Source organism: Pygocentrus nattereri, chromosome 6 (genome assembly GCF_015220715.1).
Source record: "Pygocentrus nattereri isolate fPygNat1 chromosome 6, fPygNat1.pri, whole genome shotgun sequence".
Lineage (NCBI taxonomy): Eukaryota > Metazoa > Chordata > Actinopteri > Characiformes > Serrasalmidae > Pygocentrus > Pygocentrus nattereri.
The window spans coordinates 11946920-11967721 of record NC_051216.1 but is presented as its reverse complement, the minus strand read 5'-3'; the positions used below and the strand labels follow the sequence as shown (position 1 = coordinate 11967721).

At 41.7% G+C, this 20802-nt stretch overlaps 1 protein-coding gene across 2 annotated transcripts in view; it reads left to right on the top strand.

Moving 5' to 3' along the window:
* Window positions 1–725: 725 nt before the first annotated feature.
* Window positions 726–20802, top strand: part of nab1b (NGFI-A binding protein 1b (EGR1 binding protein 1)) — a 34966-nt gene continuing 14889 nt past the window's right edge. The window contains exons 1-6 of one of the 2 annotated variants that reach the window (XM_017713490.2): window positions 726–1041; window positions 6312–6670; window positions 6849–7295; window positions 8303–8436; window positions 11538–11589; window positions 19433–19555. In XM_017713490.2, the coding sequence (XP_017568979.1) occupies window positions 6314–6670; window positions 6849–7295; window positions 8303–8436; window positions 11538–11589; window positions 19433–19555 (1113 nt within the window). In that variant the 5' untranslated portion in view covers window positions 726–1041; window positions 6312–6313. The remainder of the gene's footprint in view (window positions 1042–6311; window positions 6671–6848; window positions 7296–8302; window positions 8437–11537; window positions 11590–19432; window positions 19556–20802) is intronic. The other variant, XM_017713492.2, reaches the window with a different exon arrangement.

The window sequence follows — 20802 nt, the reverse complement described above, 5'->3', positions numbered from 1 at the left end:
AACCGAATCAAAGTCGAACTGAACTAAACTGAATTGAACTGAAACAAACTGTATCGAACCGAGCCGAGCTGCGTCAAATTCACTGAACAGAACTGAATTGAACTGAATCAAAGTCGAACGGAACTGAACTAAACTGAACTGAATCAGATTAAAAGCAAACAGGTCCCCAAACGAATCGATTCTCTCAGAATGCAAAGAGTGACGAGGAGACGTGACAGTGCTGTGGGCTGCAGGTGAATTTGCGGCGTAGAAGGAGAGTCTGCGTGTGCGTGTGAATGTCCAAGTGTGTGCGCGCGCAGCGAGATTTAGTGTGTCTGTGGAGGAAGAGGGGCAGGAATAGCAGGCGCGTGGGCGTGCTGAGGTCCACATACATGCATCAACTCAGACGGGTGTGTGTGTGTGTGTGTGTGTGTGTGCGCGCGCGCGCGCGCGTTTTTGAGCCTGAGTGGCCATAGCAGCACTGCTGTGTGTGTGTGTGTGTGTGTGTGTGTGTGTGTGTTCTGGTCTGTGCAGCAGCGGCAGTAGCAGCATTAAAGTCTCTCTCTCTCTCTCTCTCTCTCTCTCTCTCTCTCTCTCTCCCTCCCACACACCTCATGCCGCCCACGCCAGCATGTGCGTCACGAGTGCGCGTGGGAGGGACAGCGCGCTGGAGCGGGGAGGGGAGGGGGGTTTAGAGGGGAGGGGTAAGTTATGGAGGGAGGGTGAGAGGGGAGGAGGAAGCGCACCAGAGACTCTTTCAGACAGCACTGCTGTTGCGCGGAGCTGCTGACAGAGTTTCTAGTCCGCGCGGCAAGAAGACAGGAGGGCGTGAGGCGAGGACACCGGCTCTTATCCCGCGAGGATACCCCCCTCCACCCCACCAGCCTATCCCCCCAACCCCACCACACCTGCACGGGCTCCATGTGAAGGCGAAGCCTCGCGATATCCACGCGCAACTTTTGATCGGAGAGGAAAACAGCAGCACCGAGAGAGAGAGAGAGAGACGGAGGGAGAGAGACGCATACAGCCACACGGCGTTGGGAAGAGACAAAGAAGGCAAAGGTAAGAGACGCGGTCAGCGCTGAGAGCGCGGGGGTCTGCTGTGGAGAGTGACGGGCTGAATCCGGGCAGCAGCAGAGCAGGTGGGCGAAGATAGGGAGCAGCTGGAGAAAGAAAGAACAGACAGAAAGCATCCTTACCTTCTCCCACTGTCCTGCTGCTTCTGGTGTCCAGCAGTGGTTCTCAGAGTATGTTAGAGGGTCTGGGTCCAGAAGGATTCGGGGCAAAGAGTGTGGAAGCATGGTCAGTCATTTGTGACCTCTCTGTGAAAAACGTAGAGGCGTTCTGGAGCTGGATCTTCTTCTTCTTCATTTTCTTATCTTTATTATTTTGTTGTTGTTGTTGTTGTTTGTAATCGTGACCTTAGGAGTTCATGATTATTAGGAGAGCTCAAGAGATCTTCTTCCTCATCATCTTCCTCTTCTCATTGATTCTGTTGTTGTTGTTGTTGTTGTTGTTGTGTTTGTATGGTTGTGGCTGCTGTTGTTGGCATTGTTCTTAATGACGTGTAATAATGATGGTAATAACAGTTATGATGATGATTAACAACAACAATAACAAAAACAGTGTCCACAAATCTTTTTTATGTGTGTTTTATTGTGTATTGTTATTATAATTGAGGTTGTTCTCACAGTCATTCTTGTTAATATTGTTCACATTGTTCATAATAATAATAATAATAATAATAATAGCAGTAGTAGTAGTAGTAGTAGTAGTAGTGTTTGGATTGTATTGGTGTGGCAACTTGTGGCAATATATTCAGCCAATTTCCAGTCATTTACACTAAATGATAAATCTGACCTCTGATATCATCATCATCATCATCAGCCTTATAGCCATAAGTCAGATGTGTGTTTGTTGCTGTTTGTGTCAGGGATGAATAATAAAAATTCCCATCCGTGTTCATTCTGTTGTGGGGCGGTCGAGGTGGTCTGCCCTTGTGTTGTGCTGTGAACAATGTTGTTGGATGATGTAATCGGAAATTTGTGAATTGTGTGTCGTGTGTCTCTGTCATGTGGTGTGATTTGAATGGTAAAGAGGCCTTACTGTATGCCCCTTTTCCCGCTGTCTGTTTGAATGAAGGGCCTCCTCTTTCTGTTGGTCCCTGAGCTAAACTTTACATTTACTGGCATTTTAAGGTTTGCAAATGAGAGAGCAGCGTCAGTGACCCTGCACCGATGAGGCCACGGGCGTAAGTCGATTGCGTGTGTGGTTTAATAGAATCGTTTTCTGCGAGGTTTATGCTGTTTTAAGCGGGGACAGCGATAGGGAAACTAAAGGGATGCCATTCAAACCATTTGGGCATTTTGGCTATAGATTCAGATTTCAGATTCAGATTCAGATTCCTTTATTGATCCCAGGGGAAATTGTAGGAAATTGCAGGGACTTATTCCTGGCAAAGACAAGGTGATTTCACATGTGAGGTTTTCGATTGTTGAGTTGAATTATTTGTTGCTGTATTGTTATTATGTGTTGTATAAAACTATGTGGCATGTTCTTGGGAGAAATATGACCCGATGTCCCACGTCCTACAGTAAAAAAGGAATATATACATATATGCATGCACACACACACACACACACACACACACACACACACACACATATATATATATGTGTGTGTGTGTGTGTGTGTGTGTGTGTTTCCTGAATTCTTTTACCCCTCATATGATAAATAGCCATCTGGAGTAACCAGCACACCCTCACTATGCTTAAATCCAGGTTGCATACATTTCAGAAGAAGCACCTCTTTAATTGTCGTCTCTCAGCAGTAACACTCCTTTCAGCGAGCACATTATTCACTGGGATTGATGAGAGTCTGCTTTTGGGCAATGTGAGTGCACGCTGAGAGTGCTTTCAGCTGGCGGTGTGAAACCCTGGCCTCATATCTCAGCCACATGGAGCCCAGTGCGCTATAGGGAGAGAGCGAGAGTTAGGTGTAGATACAGAGAGAGAGAGAGGGAGAGAGAGTGCCAGAGAGCTCAGTGGTTGAAGTGCCATCCATGCTTGTGCTGAATTGGTTTCAACAAGGCCCCCTGCTCTCTGGGCCTTGGCCTCCGTCCTCCATTAGAGAGGCAGGAGCTCCGCACTCTTCCAAAGCCTTCTTATTAGACTTACATACACTTGCTAGTCCGCACTCTGAGCTGTGAGAGCTGTGTGTGTATGTGTGTGCTTGTTTTTGCGCATTTTTAGGACAAAGATGTCCTGAATTTGTAGGAAAACCAGAAATGAACAGGGCTAACAATGCTGACATGTATGTAGTAGATACGGGACTTCATTATTGCATGTAAATTCTTGCATGTATGTAAAGCTAAATATTACGACACTTATCAAGTACCGTGAAACTGTCATTATATTTTTGCCATGTCACCCACCCAGATGTCCTGACAATGTATAAAAACAAACATGTGCTTGTATGTATACACATGCTACCTCTCTTCAAGTGAGCTGTAATGAGCTGCTGTTGCTAAACATCTGCTTTGTCCTGTTGTTTGTCCTACCACTAGAGCAGGGACTAGGCCTGATGTTCAGTTATAGTAGAGAGTTACTGTTGATGTATATTTTGCAACAGTTAAACCCCACAAGCCCCTTGTGGTAAGCCTGTTTGTTGTAAAACTAATGAGTGAACGCTGTCATGCTGGTTATCTCTCGAGATAAGACGAGAGAGAGATTCACAAAGACCAGAGGATCTTGCTTTTTGTATGATAGCAGATTGTAGTAATGCAGTATCGTCTGGTCAATATGAATGTGAATCATTGGTTATTGGGCCATCATGTTAAGCACTGAAATATTTGGGAAGTCCCACATTGCTGTCTGCTCCATGACAGGTTACTTTACTACACATTCCTTCCAGATCTATTGCTCTGCATTGTGTAGTACTGTTTATATAGGACCTCTTTGCAAATTAGACCGTAACCTCAATAGTTTTCCATATGAAATTAAATAAAACATAAATACACTGAGGCTGGAATAGAATGGAGAAAGAGCTGAGGGTGTTGATACGGGACGGTTTATGTTAATCAGTGTTAGCTCTTGGTAACAGTTTTTGTTTTGTTTTTTTTCCAAAACATGAAGCCCAGTCATTGTCCTTTAACTTATCTCTCCACTTTCCAGTGGAAAACCCGGTTAGCAACACTCTCCAAGGCCTTCAGAAATGCTGCTGTGCTGATACCTCTAAGTAGCATGATTCATAGATTGACCCAGCACTTTGGGTCAATGGGTCGATCAAGATTCACCACCAGTTGAGCCAGGTCAGCAGCTGTGGTTTTAAGTATTAAACGGGGTTTAAATTTACAGCAGGAGAGTCCATAATGTTTACAGCCAGTGGATTCCAACCTTGGCCCTGGAGTACCCCGGTTCTGCATAGTGTAGGGTTTTCCTGCTCTTATACACTCACTTTAACTCAGGAAGGGTTGGTTAATTAGCTGATTAGCTGGACCAGAGGATTAGGTTATTACATGGATCAGATAGAGTCTTGTAAAATGAGGTTCCTACGCAGATACCTTTCTAGGAACAATCTTTAATTGGAACAGAAAGGGAACATTAGCTGGATGTTCTGCTCTTCAAAAGTAGATCATTAAAATGATTTGAAATGTCAATCAAACAGCTGAACAGTGCTCGTATGTATTCTTTAAGCAAATATCCACCAATACTGAAATGATTCTGAGATCATTGTGCATTCCTAGTACATAGTCCTTCATAATCACTCATTTCATTATCCATCATGTTTTTAAAGAGACACTCACTGTGTCTTCTTTAGGGGACCAAACGTGGTTCCTCTATGATATCACTCTGCTAGCTAACTAACCCTTCATCCATATTAGATTTGAGTGTGCAATTACAGCATGGAAATATGAAGAGCAGGTCTCCTCCAGGACCAGGGATGGAAGCCACTGCTCTAAATCCTTTTCGTGAAATAAGTGGGTGACGAGAACTGAAATTGGATGCCATGCCCTCTCAGTCTAAACACCTATCGTTCCACTCCCACACACCACCATTCTCCATGCTCTCTGCCGGCCACTGGCTGGGCCGTGCTGAACTGTCTCAGCTGGGGATCCGGGGACAGTGGTGGAGGCTGGATCCCAGCTAGCAGGAACAAACGCGGCCTGTGCCGCTGTGTTAGGGCCAGTCCACCTACGCCTGCTGCAGAGGTGGAGTGTGGTATGTGACTCTCCCAACGGCCCAGGAGCCTCACAGGCACGCTCTTATAGTCGCCTCTCGCAGATACAGCCACATATTTCTGCCATCCCCCGCTGCCGCACCCTGGGTCCTGTTTGAAGCACTATTTTGGCCATTTTGTAGTGGTATCTTTTGTAGTGGCATTTTGTAGTGGTGGCTTTTGTAGTGGCATTTTGTATTGGCATCTGAAAACACAGTGGACAATAACCAGGGCACTCAATCCTGCAAAGCATAGCACACAATCTGTGAGCCCTTGCTCGACCAGGAATATCCATAATGCTGTCTGTTGTCTGCAGCAGCGCGTGACTATGATTTTGTACCATTAGTGTACGAAATTCTTTGCTTTGACCATAAATTCTGTTTCCTAAAATTGTGTTCTAGAGAGTGCTTCCACTCTTCTAGTATGGTGATTGGAGATTAGGCATAGTTTACGTACCCTATAACTGTCTGCTATTGAGTGCTACAGAGTTTGCATTAATAATGATTATGGTACAGTTTCTGTTCCAATTGGTGCTGATTTATGTACAGTACTGTGCAAAAGTCAGAGACCACTCTTAATTTATTTAATTTCCAGTCTAAACCGCCATTAAGTACAAGTTATTAATTTTTCAGGTGATATTTTGGAGGAACTTAGACTGCATAAGTAAGGAGAAAGACAAAGGAAAAGAAGTGAAAAACAGCAGTTTCCAAAGCTGGAGTTCAAAAGTACAGTTCAACATTTTTGTGTTTGGGGTTACTTGAGAAGTGAGAAGTGGAAAATGCAAACAACGACTAAGACTGAACTTTGAATCTGTGGAAAAATATACCACTGAAAGCAAGTGGAAACTGTAATAAAGGCAAAGGGTAGACACACTAAATACTGACGTACATGATGTTATATCTTGTTGTTCAGGCTAAATATGTTTTCCTGACACTACAGAGTTATTAAGTTGTACATTATGACCATCTGAACTGGAAATAAAAAAATGATTAGTGGTCTATTACTTTTGCGCAGCACTGCAGTACACCTCATTGGCTTATCTAGAAAGTGATTAGGGGGCTGCCATTTCTCTTCTCACATCCCTTTTCTGCCCTTCCTCTCACCCCCTCTCTCAGGTATGGCGGCGACTTTACCCAGAACCCTTGGGGAGTTGCAGCTCTACCGCATCCTACAGAGGGCCAACCTGCTGTGCTACTACGATGCCTTCATCCAGCAGGGCGGCGATGATGTGCAGCAGCTCTGTGAGGCCGGCGAGGATGAGTTCTTAGAGATCATGGCTTTGGTGGGCATGGCCAGCAAGCCGCTGCACGTCCGGCGTCTACAGAAAGCTCTGCGTGACTGGGTCACCAACCCGGCCCTGTTCAACCAGCCCCTGACCTCACTGCCTGTCTGCAGCATTCCAGTATACAAACTGCCCGAGGGCTCGCCCACACTGCTTCCTGGCAACGGAGCCCGTGGAGAGACACACGTCAAGGTGCTAATTTCATATATTATACATTCTAATGACTTATTCTCAGTGTTCTCTTAGCTTTTCCTAGTCTTTGTTGGAGACAAAAGCCTGAATTTTGTCCATTTTAATCTGATCTTTTACCTTTTGAATCAGAAATGTACATGAAAGATATCTAAAGAAAGATTTCACTGGTCTGTTGAAGGTGCCCAAATGTGTAGCTGCAGCCCTCGTGGACCCCGGAAAGGGCGAGGCGGGTAACGGGAGCTCCTCAGCCACCGCTTCACCCCTCCAGAGCGGGACAGAGCCACGCTTTTGGGCTGGACATGGAACAGAAAGCGAGCACAGCCTCTCTCCGGCCGACCTCGGCTCACCTTCGTCCCCCCGCGATGGCTTGGAGGCGCTGGATGCCGCCGCTGTCCAGTCGGTCACCGAATGCGTGGAGAGAATGGCACAGGCTCTGCCTAAGAGTGACCTGACTGAGGTCAAAGAGCAGCTGAAGGGCAACAAGAAGCTGGCAAAGATGATCAGCCACATCTTCGACATGAACGAAGAGGATCCGCACAGGGAGGAGGAGATCCGCAAGTACAGCGCCATCTACGGACGCTTCGACTCCAAGAGAAAGGACGGCAAACATCTCACACTGCATGAGGTTGTACAGGGATGTGTGTTAATAATAAGCCAGTGCCATGCTTTAGGATTTTCCTCACTTTGGTTAAATAAAAGAGCTTGATGTAGCATGAAAACATTGTTAAAGCTTGAAAATGTTCAGAGAATTTTTGATTAATTGTGTTTATGGTGCCATGAAAACCAACACATTTGCAAATATAGGCCTAATCAGCCAACAGCAGTTTAGCTCTGCCCTTTCACAGTGAAATGATAGTGCTTCAGTCTGGACTGCTTTTTGAATGAGGCAACAATACAAGGCAGCCAATCAAAACAGAGGTAAATTACGTACATCAGTTTTAAAGGCACAGTAACTAAAACAGCCTGTTTAAGTCTGAGGAAGAAAGAGAAGTTGGAACATTGTCTCGTAAAAATGAAAGATAACTGTTTTTGATACATAAAATCACATAAACCTCATAAATGGACCTCAAGGGGGGAGTAAAGAAAAGTGTTGGATATGGGACCTTCAGCATTAATACCTTTAACAGTTTAAGGTATTTAACAGCGAAAGTTCTAGCCTCTGCAATGTATTATGTGGTTTTAAATGATGCATTTAAGTTGAAAAAACATCGACTTTCATTCTGAGCATGCAAAAAAAGTGCTATACCAGAGTAACAGCTGACCAGTCAATATTGAGAATGCCATGGAGGAAAAGCTAGTTTTAGTAAAATTACTTAAATTCTCACTAATGCATTTATTAGTGTGTCTAATGAAGTCTATTGAAGTCTAATGAAGCTCTGTATTTTACGCACAGATGCAGCTCATCTAAATAGGCAGCATCTGAGCACCCAATAAGAAAGTTTTAGATGTGACACCTTGTGGCATTGTATGCAGTCAGTTTCCCTCTTTACTCACACCAAATGCTGCAGCATTTGCTTTGTAATGAAACTCTTGCTTTCTGTGTAACTCTGTATGTGTCTATAAATGAATTTCATTTGTTCATCTTTGTTGTTATAAAATTGATTATAAATAGTTTCTAATGTGTGCCCACAGCTGACAGTAAACGAGGCTGCAGCCCAGCTGTGTATGAAGGACGTGGCGCTGCTGACGCGCAGAGACGAGTTATTTGGACTTGCTCGGCAGGTCTCCAGAGAGGTCACGTACAAATACACCTACAGAACCAGCAAGTAAGGGCTTCCTCTGGCATTCCTACAGGTTTTATAACAGCAGTTATCTTTAACTGTTCCCACTCCATAGAGGCTGTCGTGCATGCACATTGTTAGGTGTGGAATCCACAGCTAAATCCATGAATGGAGACTTGTGCACTAACTTGTGGTGACTCCAGGACTAACGCATGCACCATCATGTCATCATGTTCATCCTGTTCCCTTTTTCCACTTGTTGAGATACAAATCTCTGACGCAATACTAACCTTCATCAAATCGCTCTAACATCAGGCTTTACCGCCTTTTAGACCTGTCTGAGAGGAATTAGGGCTTGTATTGCACATCTCTTAGGAGGTGAATAGCGCATTGTGCCTGTTTACTGTATGGAGATTGAGCCTAGTCTTGGATTAAGTTTCAGTGCCAGTAGTGACTCACTATTGAAAGCCCTTAGTTTGGGCTCCTGAGCGATGCAGCTATCTAAACATTGGCCTTATCATCAGGAATTCGATCCCCACCAATGCTGCATTCATCTGTGGCTGGGAGTCTAAGGCTGAAGCTAACCACTAAATTGCACCAAATTATACCTATGGGAGTTGTTTGGTTGGTCAGGAATTTGGTGGCTCTTTTACTTTCACATTTGCCCCCATTTGTGGCACAAATGACTATTTTCTTTAGATCATTTTTATAACGTTCATTAACCAGTCGTGGTACAAAAATCCAGATTTACCCTCAAGTGTTGCTAAATGGCGTAATTAGAATGCTCGGAGGTTGGTCTCCAATTATTAGCAGCAATTCATGCTTCAAGAATGATATGAGCTAAAACGGGCAGGTTATGGAGACAGTGGAAGAAAAGAAAAGCATGCTTTAATGTTGAATTCCCTCATAAATTGAATACCATAGTAAAATTGCGTCCCCCCAGCAGTGAACTGAACCGAGCTTCACTTGGAAGTGGACTGACACCCAGGATTTTGTGCAGTACCATGATATTGTGATTGTGTGGGTGGAGTGTTCACACCTGTCAGAACAGACCAAATTCAAGATCCGCAGCAAACAAGGTAGATGTGAAAGCAGCCTAAGAGAAAATCACTTGAATTCAGACAGAAAACCTGCTTTGGTTAGAAATGACATTTTAGTTGGTTGGATTAGTTCTTAATCAACCAATTTCAGTTTTGAAATACTGTTACACGTTTATACCCCTTTCTATGATGAGTGCTCAGAAAAAGCAGAGACGTTCCAGGCTGTTCAGATCTAACAGTTAAAGCAGGCTATTTCAGACACTGTGACAGGTGACAGGATTTCTGCTGACCTAGGTAGAAACAATGAGATGGAGGAACGTACAGTATGTGAATGGTTTTTAATCTTTATTTTAGCAATGTGTTCTCATCGTTAATTTATTTGTGTTACTAAATACAAAGCCAGATTCATGTTTCATTACAACTTATACTTGATGTTGATATGCTATATATGTGTGTGTGTGTGTGTGTGTGTGTTAGTATATCAACCTTATTACAATGGTGGTACAATGGTGGTGGGCTGTCTCAACAGAACGTCTCCAAAATGATAACTTTACAGGAGAAGGAAAAAACATACTTTTTTTTCAAAAGGAAGTCAATGGAACCAGACATTGTTCCATGTAATTTTGGGCCATTTTCTTTTGTCCATTGCTCATGCAATTTACACACAGTGTAAAGGGCAAAAGGTATTTTCACTATAAAAACTGATTTTATATTAAATATTAATATTAAAAACTGAAAAGCAGCATTTGAACAAGCTGCCTTTACACGCTGTGACATTGTCATTATATGTGGACCAATATAAATGTTCCAAAACTGCTTGGAATAAAACCTCTTTACATGAACTTACATTCAAAGCAACGAACGTTTTTTTTGTCCTCTTCCTTAAACTTACCATTTTGGAGATACTTTTCTTTGGACAGCAGCGGTATTTATGTACGTGTAGTCTAGTATTGGGCTCGTCAGGTCAGGTAATGATGATTTTGAACATTGTTAGTAGTTGTAATCAGTTAATTGCTTTGTCCATGTTCTTTATTTATGGGAATCATTGTATCTATTCACATACTGTTGTGAATCACTTCAGATAAGAGCGTCTGCATAAAGTAATAATTTAAATGATCGGTTTGTGGTTATTATATTTGGCCCAGAAATTCAATATCAGTGCAGCTCTAGTCTCAGGGGAAGTATGTGCTAGCCTTCACGCTCCGAGCTTGATAGCGTCGCGTGACGGGGGAGACAGCTAGCGGGTGGATTCAGCAGCAAAAGCAGTTGGGAAGATATTTGGGTGATAATTTGGGTGAAAAACAGAAAAATAAAGAAGAAGACCCTCTGTCGAGACTTAGACTTCAATTTTGACCCTTTTCGCGCTCTACCTGCTCTAATCAGTCCTGGTGTTCAGGCTCAAATAGTAGTCTGTGAAACAGCTAATGCTAAGCTGTTAGAAGAGCAGGGTGTTTAAAGGCCCTCTGCTTACATGCTTGTGTGCTTTGGTGTGTGGGTAGTGTACTGAATGCACTTTGTTAGATCTCAAATATTCAGGCTTAATCTGAGAAAGCCGTGTCCAGGTGCTTCCTGCACTGCACAGCTGGCATACCGGAGGACGGAAAATTCCACATCGGTGTTGTGTAATTTTTGTCCTCAGGTTTCAGATGTTCGCTCACACCTTTCAAATTGCGTCAGAGACACTTGACGGCTAATTGTGCGGGAGGAGCGTAGCTTTATGACCTAAACCAAATCATGCATGTGGAAGTATTTGGATATGACATTCCTGAAAGCATTTTTTTTTTTTTTTTTTTTGGTTAAATGCATCCGATCTAAACCCTTCTATTGTGAGCAGCGTCAACAATCACACATGAATTCTTCACTAGCACAGAGCCTGAGCAGTTGAAAAGTGGTTTGTCTGGGTCCAGCATTTGTCCAGAGTGCATTTTTAACCCATTTAACTCTTGGGAACCTGTTTGTGGGTCCACATTCTAATTCCTCTCATAACTACATAACTTACATGTGATTTTCATAATAAGCTTAGGGGTCAAGGAGTTTGTTTTGGTGTTGCCATTCAAATGAGCTGTTTTTAAACAGATTTTGATCATTTTTTCTCTTTTCTCTCAGATCCCGGTGTGGAGACAGAGATGAACCTTCTCCAAAGAGGATTAAAACAGAGGTGAGTTAAGCTGCCTCCTCTTTGTCATGCGCCAGATCTGGGTTTAAATCTGTGAGGCATCTTGCAGTAAATGTGCTGATCTTGGATTGAGGAACTTCACTGGAAACCCCATTCATGCCTCAGAGTGAATCAGACACTTGAGTTGCTCTGTTTCTGAGAATGAAAGGGCTGGAATAAACTGTATTTAGAGGTGTTTTCTCTGCCATCATCTAAATAATGAATGTCCAGTGAAGGCCGCTCGAATCCAGACGAGGTTTACGCAGCATTATGTTAGTTGGTGGCTAATGTGCAGTGAGGTACAGTGCTACCCCCCACGCTGCTAACCCCTCACACCAGAAGGCAAAGCTTGTCGTGGGAGGCACGATTGACATTGGGTGGGGCAATGTGACTTTTGTTTGCATAGCTGCCTGTCAACGTCCTGAACTGCGTGGGAGGTGTTTGCAAGGATTGGGGGGGTGGTTCCCTTAGGATTGCGTGTCATGATGTGGAGAAAAGGTTAAGCTTTAGAAGTGTGGAGCGGAGAGTGGGAAAGTTGTACATTCCTCCAATCACACCTTAAAGCCCCGCTCACCAAGCCCATGTGTTCTCCAGGATAAGACAGCGTGTGTTTGAGAGCGTTATCTGCTCCGCTGCTCTGTATCTGCCGCCGTGCGCTGAACAGGCCTTTGTGCACGTGGCAGCTGTCCATTCATTGCTCCCGGATGACACGTTTGGCCGTTATCCGAGCTTCAGATCTTCCAGAAAGTTCCATCTTTCCTCTTTACAACCATGTAGGCTTGGGTTGGGCATCCGGACAGGCCGCTTTTGCCTCATTTTTAAAACTGGTGCATGTGATGCTGGCACATGACCAGCTGGGAAGATCAGTAGTTTTTGAGAGAATTTCAATTAATAAGGTCCGTCTTCATAGAGTAATATGATATGCTGGCATGCTAGCATGCCCAAAAGTGAATCATAAAGGTTGTGGGGTAAGGAGAGAAAGGAAGTAAGATGTGGTTCCTTACAGTTAAAAGGGTTAAAAACAAGGCACTGCAGTGATCTTTAGCATGCTATAGCCCTGTGCTAAGGCATTTATGTCCTTAAATTGCAGCCGTATTGTTCAGTTCACTTCAGTTCATCTGGGAATTTCACAAACTGTTCCAGAATTTCAGCCCTTCTTCAACTGTTAAGATGTAAAAAGTCATAAACAAAATGGCTTGATGCAGTTTTTTCAATGTTGATAGGAACCATTCATTGCGATATCCACAGTGCAAATACAGCCATTTTAATCACTATCCAGAACCACCAGTGAACCTACACGTCTCATATTCAGTGCTGAAAATGATAAAATAGTGGTAAAAACTTTGAAAACTATTTTGCCTCAGGCCCCAGGCAGCACATTCATTATCATTTTAGGTAAAAGCTTTCTGTGGAGGTGTTTTTAGAGGCACTAAACACTTTAGATGTCTGGTTCCTATCACCACCACTGTAAAGAAAGTGGAAATTTCTGTATATTACACCATTTCACATCAAACCACTCTGAATTACTTTGTTTACGTGTTAACGATTTAATTATGCAGACATTTTGCTGAAAAAGATTGGAATTCCTCTTTAAAACATACTATTGAGTACCTGTTATGAATTATTCAGTAACTACTATCAAACTAATATGTAAGTTATATAGTTATGAGCATGAGGATTTAAAGTGGTAGTCCATTTACAGGTCCCATAAAAGTTGAAGGGGCTAATGCATCTTTCGGAGCTCAAATTTGATTGCATACACTCTGCTAGCTGTCAGTCATCATTAGCAGTCTTAGAATTTTTGGGTCAAAGAGTTTTTCCAGGCTTTGAGCAGTGTTTAGTGCCGTTCAGGAGTCACCAGTTTCCCCTAATTTGCATGGTTACTCACTTTCAAAACCCGGGGTTTACTGTCTCCTCTCATGATGTCGCACAAAAAAAGTACGGCAGGGCAGAATAATTGCACATTACACAATTAAGAAGTGCAGAATTAAGTGGCGAAATGTACAACAGCCTTTTGAAATTTTGCACCACAGAAGATTGGCATGGATTTTCCATCAGAGCGTCTTTGCAGTGTTTTTACAGTTGATGGTGTTGTGTCTCAAATGAACAGCCCTCCCCCTCCTGTCCCTGTCTGGCCTCGGCGCTACCCACACTACCCGCCCAGCCACACCAGTGAGAATAAGCCACTCGCCCACACGCATACACAGGCAAGGTCCAAATGAGCTCAGTCGCGCGCCTACCCTTCAGTCTTGAGGTAGATGTGACATCATTACGTAGGCGCACTTGGAATCACCCACGCCCATGCATTTGCGCAGATAGCACGACGTAGAAAAAAACTGGGTTGAACCTGACTGTACATGCAGGCACCATACGCAAGCACACAGACGCACTTACACACCTTTGTTAGGTAGGTGAGGGGTATCTGTTTTGTCACACATGGTTTGCAGAAGAAGGGGAGGGGAAACCCTGTTTGTGATATGAGCAGCAATGTACTGACCCTGAATCCCCACATATGAAAGTTACCAGAAGTTGAGTAGAATAACATTCTGTAATGCTTCTGTAATACAAATATCATTCTATAGTGCCCGTATGAATGGTTTAAAATCAGTTTTTATGGTTATTAATTAGGTCATTAATACTAGTATTTCCAAGTGCTTGATATGCAACTTTTTTCATGATTAAAAAAGCAATGCTTTGGTTTCATGATTAAAAACATAGACTGACAAACGGCACATTTATTACCAAAAATGGTGCTTTTATAACAGGTTTGTCAAGGATTAAGTGAATTATTAGTACCACCTTACAATAAGACTACCTTTACAAAAGGCTTATAATTGCTTTGAATTTAGTTTATTGATGTTTATTAATGAAGTTTAAACACACTGTAAAAATTTGCATTAATAAGTAGTTAAAACAAATAAAGGGGAACAGTGACCTGTTGCCAAATAGCCCACATTCTTCTATACTGTAACACAGCTACCAACACTTATAACCACCAAATTGGGGCCTTAATGTAAAGTGTAAAACACATTACTATTTAGTGAGATATACTTACATAATTCAAATTCACAGAAAACGTCTATATGTATAATAGTGTGCAAAAAGGTCGAGATAAACAGTGTTGGCAAGACGTAGAATGTGAATTTAGTCATTTCATATCATCACTGTTGGGACAAATCTTGGCAAAGTGGTAATTTTGCAGACATTCTTTACTTTAAATGGAAAAAAATTGATAAAATATTTATTTCCTAGTCATTTTGGAATATTTCTATTAGTCGATTTATCCTGAATTTGTGATGAATCATGGCGTACTGGCATTTTCAAATTCTGTAAACAAATAAAAACAACAAAAATAGACACACAGGGTTTTTTTTCCTGACAGTGACAATATGTTAATGTAGGCCAAATGATCAAGTCTGACTAATAGGATATCCTGTTAGTGGTTAAATGGTAGTAACTTATTAACAAAATATCTGATAAACCTGACATGTATAACAATGTAAGAAAAGCAACCAGGAAGATCCGACCTTTAACAGTAAATATGAACGTGGGCTCACTATTGCCTGGCAAGCAACAGGCCACTAGTGCCCTTCTTATATATGTGTTCTAACTGCTTATTTATCATTTTAAAGTGTTGATGATGTAATGAATGCTTATTAATGATCTGATTTTGAATCATATACAAGTCTTTTGTAAAGGTAGTCTTACTGGAATGCATGACGCAGCTGTTAAAAAAGCACAATTTTCAGCACTAAATACATAATTTGTCAGTCTATTTTTTAAAGTATGAAAGCAAGGACTGTGTCACCACTTTTTATGTTCTGAAAAGCTGATTCAAAATGATATTGAGCGCTTGAAATACTAGTATATGTAATCCCCTTGGTCGGCACGCTGGCATCAGATCAGACAGATTCCTTTTGGTTGAAGTTCCTTTTTAATACGTATTACTGTTTTCATATTTATTGCAATTCACTGGATTTTGTTTAAAGATAATGTGATGGGTTACATGTTTCATCACATTAACAAAAACTTTGTACTGAAGTACTCTTTAAAAAACTATTTTAAAAGCTGTGTGAGGGATCAAAGGGAACTAGACTTGGAAAAGAACTTTAAGAACTTGGCACATGAACAAGTGAGACTCTTCTTCAGGAGCTGGAGGTTTTATTGAAACACCAGTATAACTGTCACAGCTGCTGAAAGCTTCGGTGCTTAGGCGTGAAAACACATGTCAGGTCTCAAACCTCTTGTGATGAGTCTATCGTAACACTATCAAAGCCCAACAGAACTTCAGTATCCACCACGCCCTGCATTTGCAGTCACATGATATTTAGCAGCATCTCAGTCGGGTTGTTTAGATGTTTAGAAACACCTTTTTTAAGGCTGTGGAAAAACCAGAGATGTGTTGCCGAGGTGTGGCTTAATAACCTCATCGTTGCCACAAGAACAGTGGCGAGTCTGCGTCAGAAGACGTAGTTATGAGTTAACCCCTTAACCCCTAAAAAGGCCAGGTCCCAATAGCAGCCCCAAAGTTTTATTATACACTTCTATAATCTAACAATAGCTCAACTCGTTTGTACTGAACTCCCTGCAGTTACTATAAGAAGGCTCGATATGTAATAAGCCTGAGATTTTATGAGGTTAAACTGCAACATTTGTTTGGTAATTAAATTTAAAGAAATGGTTTACAGAAAAATCTAATTTGTCCAAGTTTCCTCTTACAGCATATTTATGATCAGCCAAGGTGTGTTTAGAGTCTGAAGTTTGCTTCTATAGTTCTGTGCTGGATAATAAGTGCTAATAAGTTGGGGTGGGCGATATGGCAAAACTATCATATCATGATACTTAAAGATATTTTTACACAACACGACACATTTCATGATATTTTGGCACACAGACACTACGCAGTAGTGGCGCCACATTTGAAACCTTCCATCAAAAGCTGTTTTTATACAACTTTTTGCATCAAATCCCAACTCCCATTAATTATGCTCTATTTTAAGTACAAATGATATCCATGAAATGCAATGAAAATTGTTCATCACAATATCGATAAAATAAAGTCATGTTGCCTGTCTCTACCCAGTAGTAAGAGAAGTCTTTTTGGGTGAACTAAGTCCTGTTCAGATGGGGTTACATTTATACAGGGTCCCAAGCCAATTCCCTGTTTTACTGTTGCTATTCTGTGGTTTTATTACCATCCAGGCCAACCATGCCAGTCTTTCCGCCCTCCTCCCTTAAGAAAATTACAGGACAAATTACCTACTGTTTGTCTGATAAATCCCAGATTTTCAGGCAGACGTTACCTTGATTTTTGACCATTGCCAAATTTTGTCCTAGCATGAGTATCCATGTTAAATAGTTCCCAAAGCATGAAACGATGGATGCTTTGAAGGAGTGCCTCAACTATCCACTTGCTCCCAGTGGTAAAGTTTCATCTCCATCCTCACTAAAGTGTTAATTATCAAAGTCTATCAAAAAATCAAGGTCCTGCAAGCTGATCAAAGTGACAGTTAAATTGCAGCAACATGTGTAAATGATCACTGTAGTTTTCCATGGTCATATGACCACATGTGATGCAATGATCCAGGTTTATCAGAAGACAAAACCTCTTAGAATGGTCATTTTATTGCCATCCAGATGCGAGAGCTTTATCTCTAAATAAACGTGTAAAATAGTTATAGCATTATAGCAACATTTCCCTGATACACTAATCCAATCCGCACAGGGTCTCAGAGCTCCTCTCCAAAACGAAAGGAGCAAACTTCCGACTTCACTCATGTCTTGGCTGATCAACACTGTTTGCAGTTAGAAGAGAACTGTTTAATTTAGATTTTTTGGGGACATTTATGAATTATTCAGTAATTCTACAACTGCAGTTGGTCAACTTCCATGTTTGTTGATTTTGTGAATGTAAAAAAGTTACACATCCTCTACAGAGAACACACTCCTGCACATTTTAATGCACAGTAAGAATAACTGCTATTTGCTCAATGAATAAACATAGTATAACAAAACATGAAAGTGGCCTGTGCAAAAGTTATGGCATGTTATATGTTATGTTTGATTTTTTTCCAGTGTGTTAAACTAAATAAAATAGACATTATGCACTAAAATGAGAGAATTTGTTCTCTGTGGTTCTGTGAGAGTTTAGGTGATTAAGGAAAGTAACCCAACCCCCTTATACCCCACACACACACACACACACACACACAGACACACACGTCCCACGCTCAGCGGGCGTCGTTAATGATCAGCAGCCATGGTAACCCAGCACACCCGAGTGTCAACATTAGACAAGTCCAATCTCAGCTTCAGAGTCATTAAGAATGAGTAATAAAATGTGTCATACAAAACTCCTCGGCCTGTCGGGTCGCCATTTACCATCACACCTTCAGCACCTCTCATTTGTGAGGCTCGTCCTCTGGAGATTCTCTGGCTAAGAAGCCGTTTATTAGATTTGAGGTGACCTTTTCATGGCTGAGGAATTAACAGCTTTTCACCCCTTGATTAACTGACTCATGGCATTGTTCAGGATTTAGTAAAATGTCAAATGCCTGCGAGACCTCCAGCAGTAACGTTCCTGTCAGTGACTGTTGCATCCACAGAATACTTATAATGGATTAATATCGTGGACTAATTTATACTGAACCTTTGCAGATGCTGTGCCAACCCTGGGTTTCAGAAGGTTGTGGCTTTGTGGAGTTTAACATTAGTCCTGCTCTAATAAGGACAATAGCATATAGCTGTGTTACACCCCAACTAGTCAGTCAGCCAAAACATGCCTGCTTCTTTAGTTCTGCGCTGCAGCTCTGAGGCTAATGTAGCTAACAAGTGTCGCCTATTAACAATGTGTATGCATGTCTACATCACACGCTTAACTCAAACAATGTCAAGTTGTTAGGTGGTCTTAAATAGACTTGCTTCTGACGCTGTGTGACACACTGCCATCTATAAAAATGGCTATTTATCGCTTTGCTAATGGTATATTAGCAAACCGATAAATAGCCATAGCATCAGAAAGTCTAACAGTGTCATACAGTATCAGAAGCTCTATTTTAGACTCCCTAACAGCTCGACACAGTTTGAGGCAAGTGTTTTGTGATTTTAGCATGCAATTAGTGCAAGTTTATACAAGGTATGCACTGATATAGGAATAATGGGCTAATGCAGATTTCCAGTATTTTTCATGTACATATACATAAACATATCGCTGCTGTCAGAAGAAAACCTTGTATCTCCATTTTTGACATTTTTCAGTTTTTAACATAATTTAGAAATGCCTGTTGGTCTTTACATTGTGTGTAAATTGTGTGAAAAATGGACCAAGAGGAACAGCCCAAAATGATTTGGAAAAAAGTTTGGTTCCATTGACTTACATTGCAAGTAAAGGAGGTTTTTTCCTTCTCCTGTAAAGTTACTGTTTTGGAGAAGTTTTCTTCTGACAACAGCGATATATAATGTGTAGAAACTGGGACTTCATCTGTTTTGATTGGCATTATGGAAAAATCTAAAATTGAATTGTATCAAGTTACAAATATAACGCGTGGTAGCCAAGAGTGCCATAAGCCTTCTATAGAACAATGAATGTTGTCAAACATTGCTTTGAAATGTCGATCAGTTATAAACATCAGATTTTTATAATTAAGTATTTGCTGATACTGATACGAGGCCAATGTCATCATGCATCCCTATTGTAGACTCCAAACTCGATTTTTCATTCTACTAAGTCAAGGAAAACGCCAACCTTTGCAGCACCTTTGCTCTCTGCCTTTTGAGTAACACCAAGACGTGTAATGCAAATGAATGTACTGAGGCGGTGTTTTCTGCTGTGCCCACTCTTGTCCAGCAGGAAGGCTTTTTTGACCTGCAAGAGGCACTGCAGGCCATCCATATGCGGCAGGAGACGCTCAGAGAGCAGCTGGCCCAGGCTAGATCCAAAGGAGACGAGACAGTTTCCCGAAACATCCAGGTGACTGACACTGTGTGTGGGGCGAGTGGGTGGGAGGGTAATGCTTATGGGCAAGTTGCTGACGCCTGTCTAGCATGCATGAGTCATCCAGGCACAGCTGAGTTACGTGTGCTCTTAGGGTCATTAGGCTGGACCCTGTGACTAGGGCAGGACGTCATTAAAAATGTGTAAAATATTGGCACCTTGACATTTTCTATGTACAGTGGCCCCACAAAAAAATCTGGACATTTGACGGATTCTTAAAATGTATTAAATTAATTGTGTTAGGAAACAAAATGTGAAATAAAGTAGCTTTTATTTTCAACAGAGCTTTTCAGTAATGCAATTTGCTGTTTAGCAAAGTATTCTTTCAGAATCTTACTTTTGGAGTAGTTTCTTTGCAAACTTCTGCAGGTTTGCATCCAAATTGTCAAACCAAAAATAGGAGCGGCTTAAACCAGAAATTAGTGTGGAGTGTTGGAAGTATATTTATAGACCACAGCAGGTTACAGGATAATTAAGAAGTGGCAACGTTAATAACATGCATACAGAATGTAATTTAGACAGCCAGTACGCAGTCTAAGTTTTGGAGCTAGCATACTTATTGGCTCACGGATGCTCATAAGACAGATGACTTAGAAACTGGGTATGTTATTTCATTGTATGATATAGAATTTCTTTCAGTTCTTGGAAGTATTGAAGAAATCCGGTTGGCACTGTGAGTGTATTACATTTTGATACCCAGCTCAGTAAGATTCCGACAATGCCAGCAAATTGGACAATGACACTCAGTACAAATCCATAATGTGAACTATAAGAGGCAAGTCACATACTGAACACCCCCCCAGACGTTTCATAAGGTCCTTTTAGATGTTATGCCTTCAGTAAACTCCATGCTTAATTATCAGTAATTCATCTTAAATCTTATAATTTAGTAAATACTTACCAATGATTTGTTAATTGCTTTTGTTCAGATAACATGCTGTACTACTCAGTCTGTGTTTATGAACAGGCAACAAATCAAAGGCAGCATCACTTCCAATACCCATTTAGCCAATCTGCAGTATGAAAACCAATAAACAGTTCCCTAAAGATCTTGCTTTGGGATGTCTCTGGAGTTCTCATTCATCATCGTCACTCATCAGCTTTATTTATATAGCACACTTCCCATGCTCAAGGATGCTTTACAGTCAAAGAACATGAACACATTAAACAATCAGCAACAAAAGGACAATACAGGTAAAACATCCATGTACAGACCGAGAATT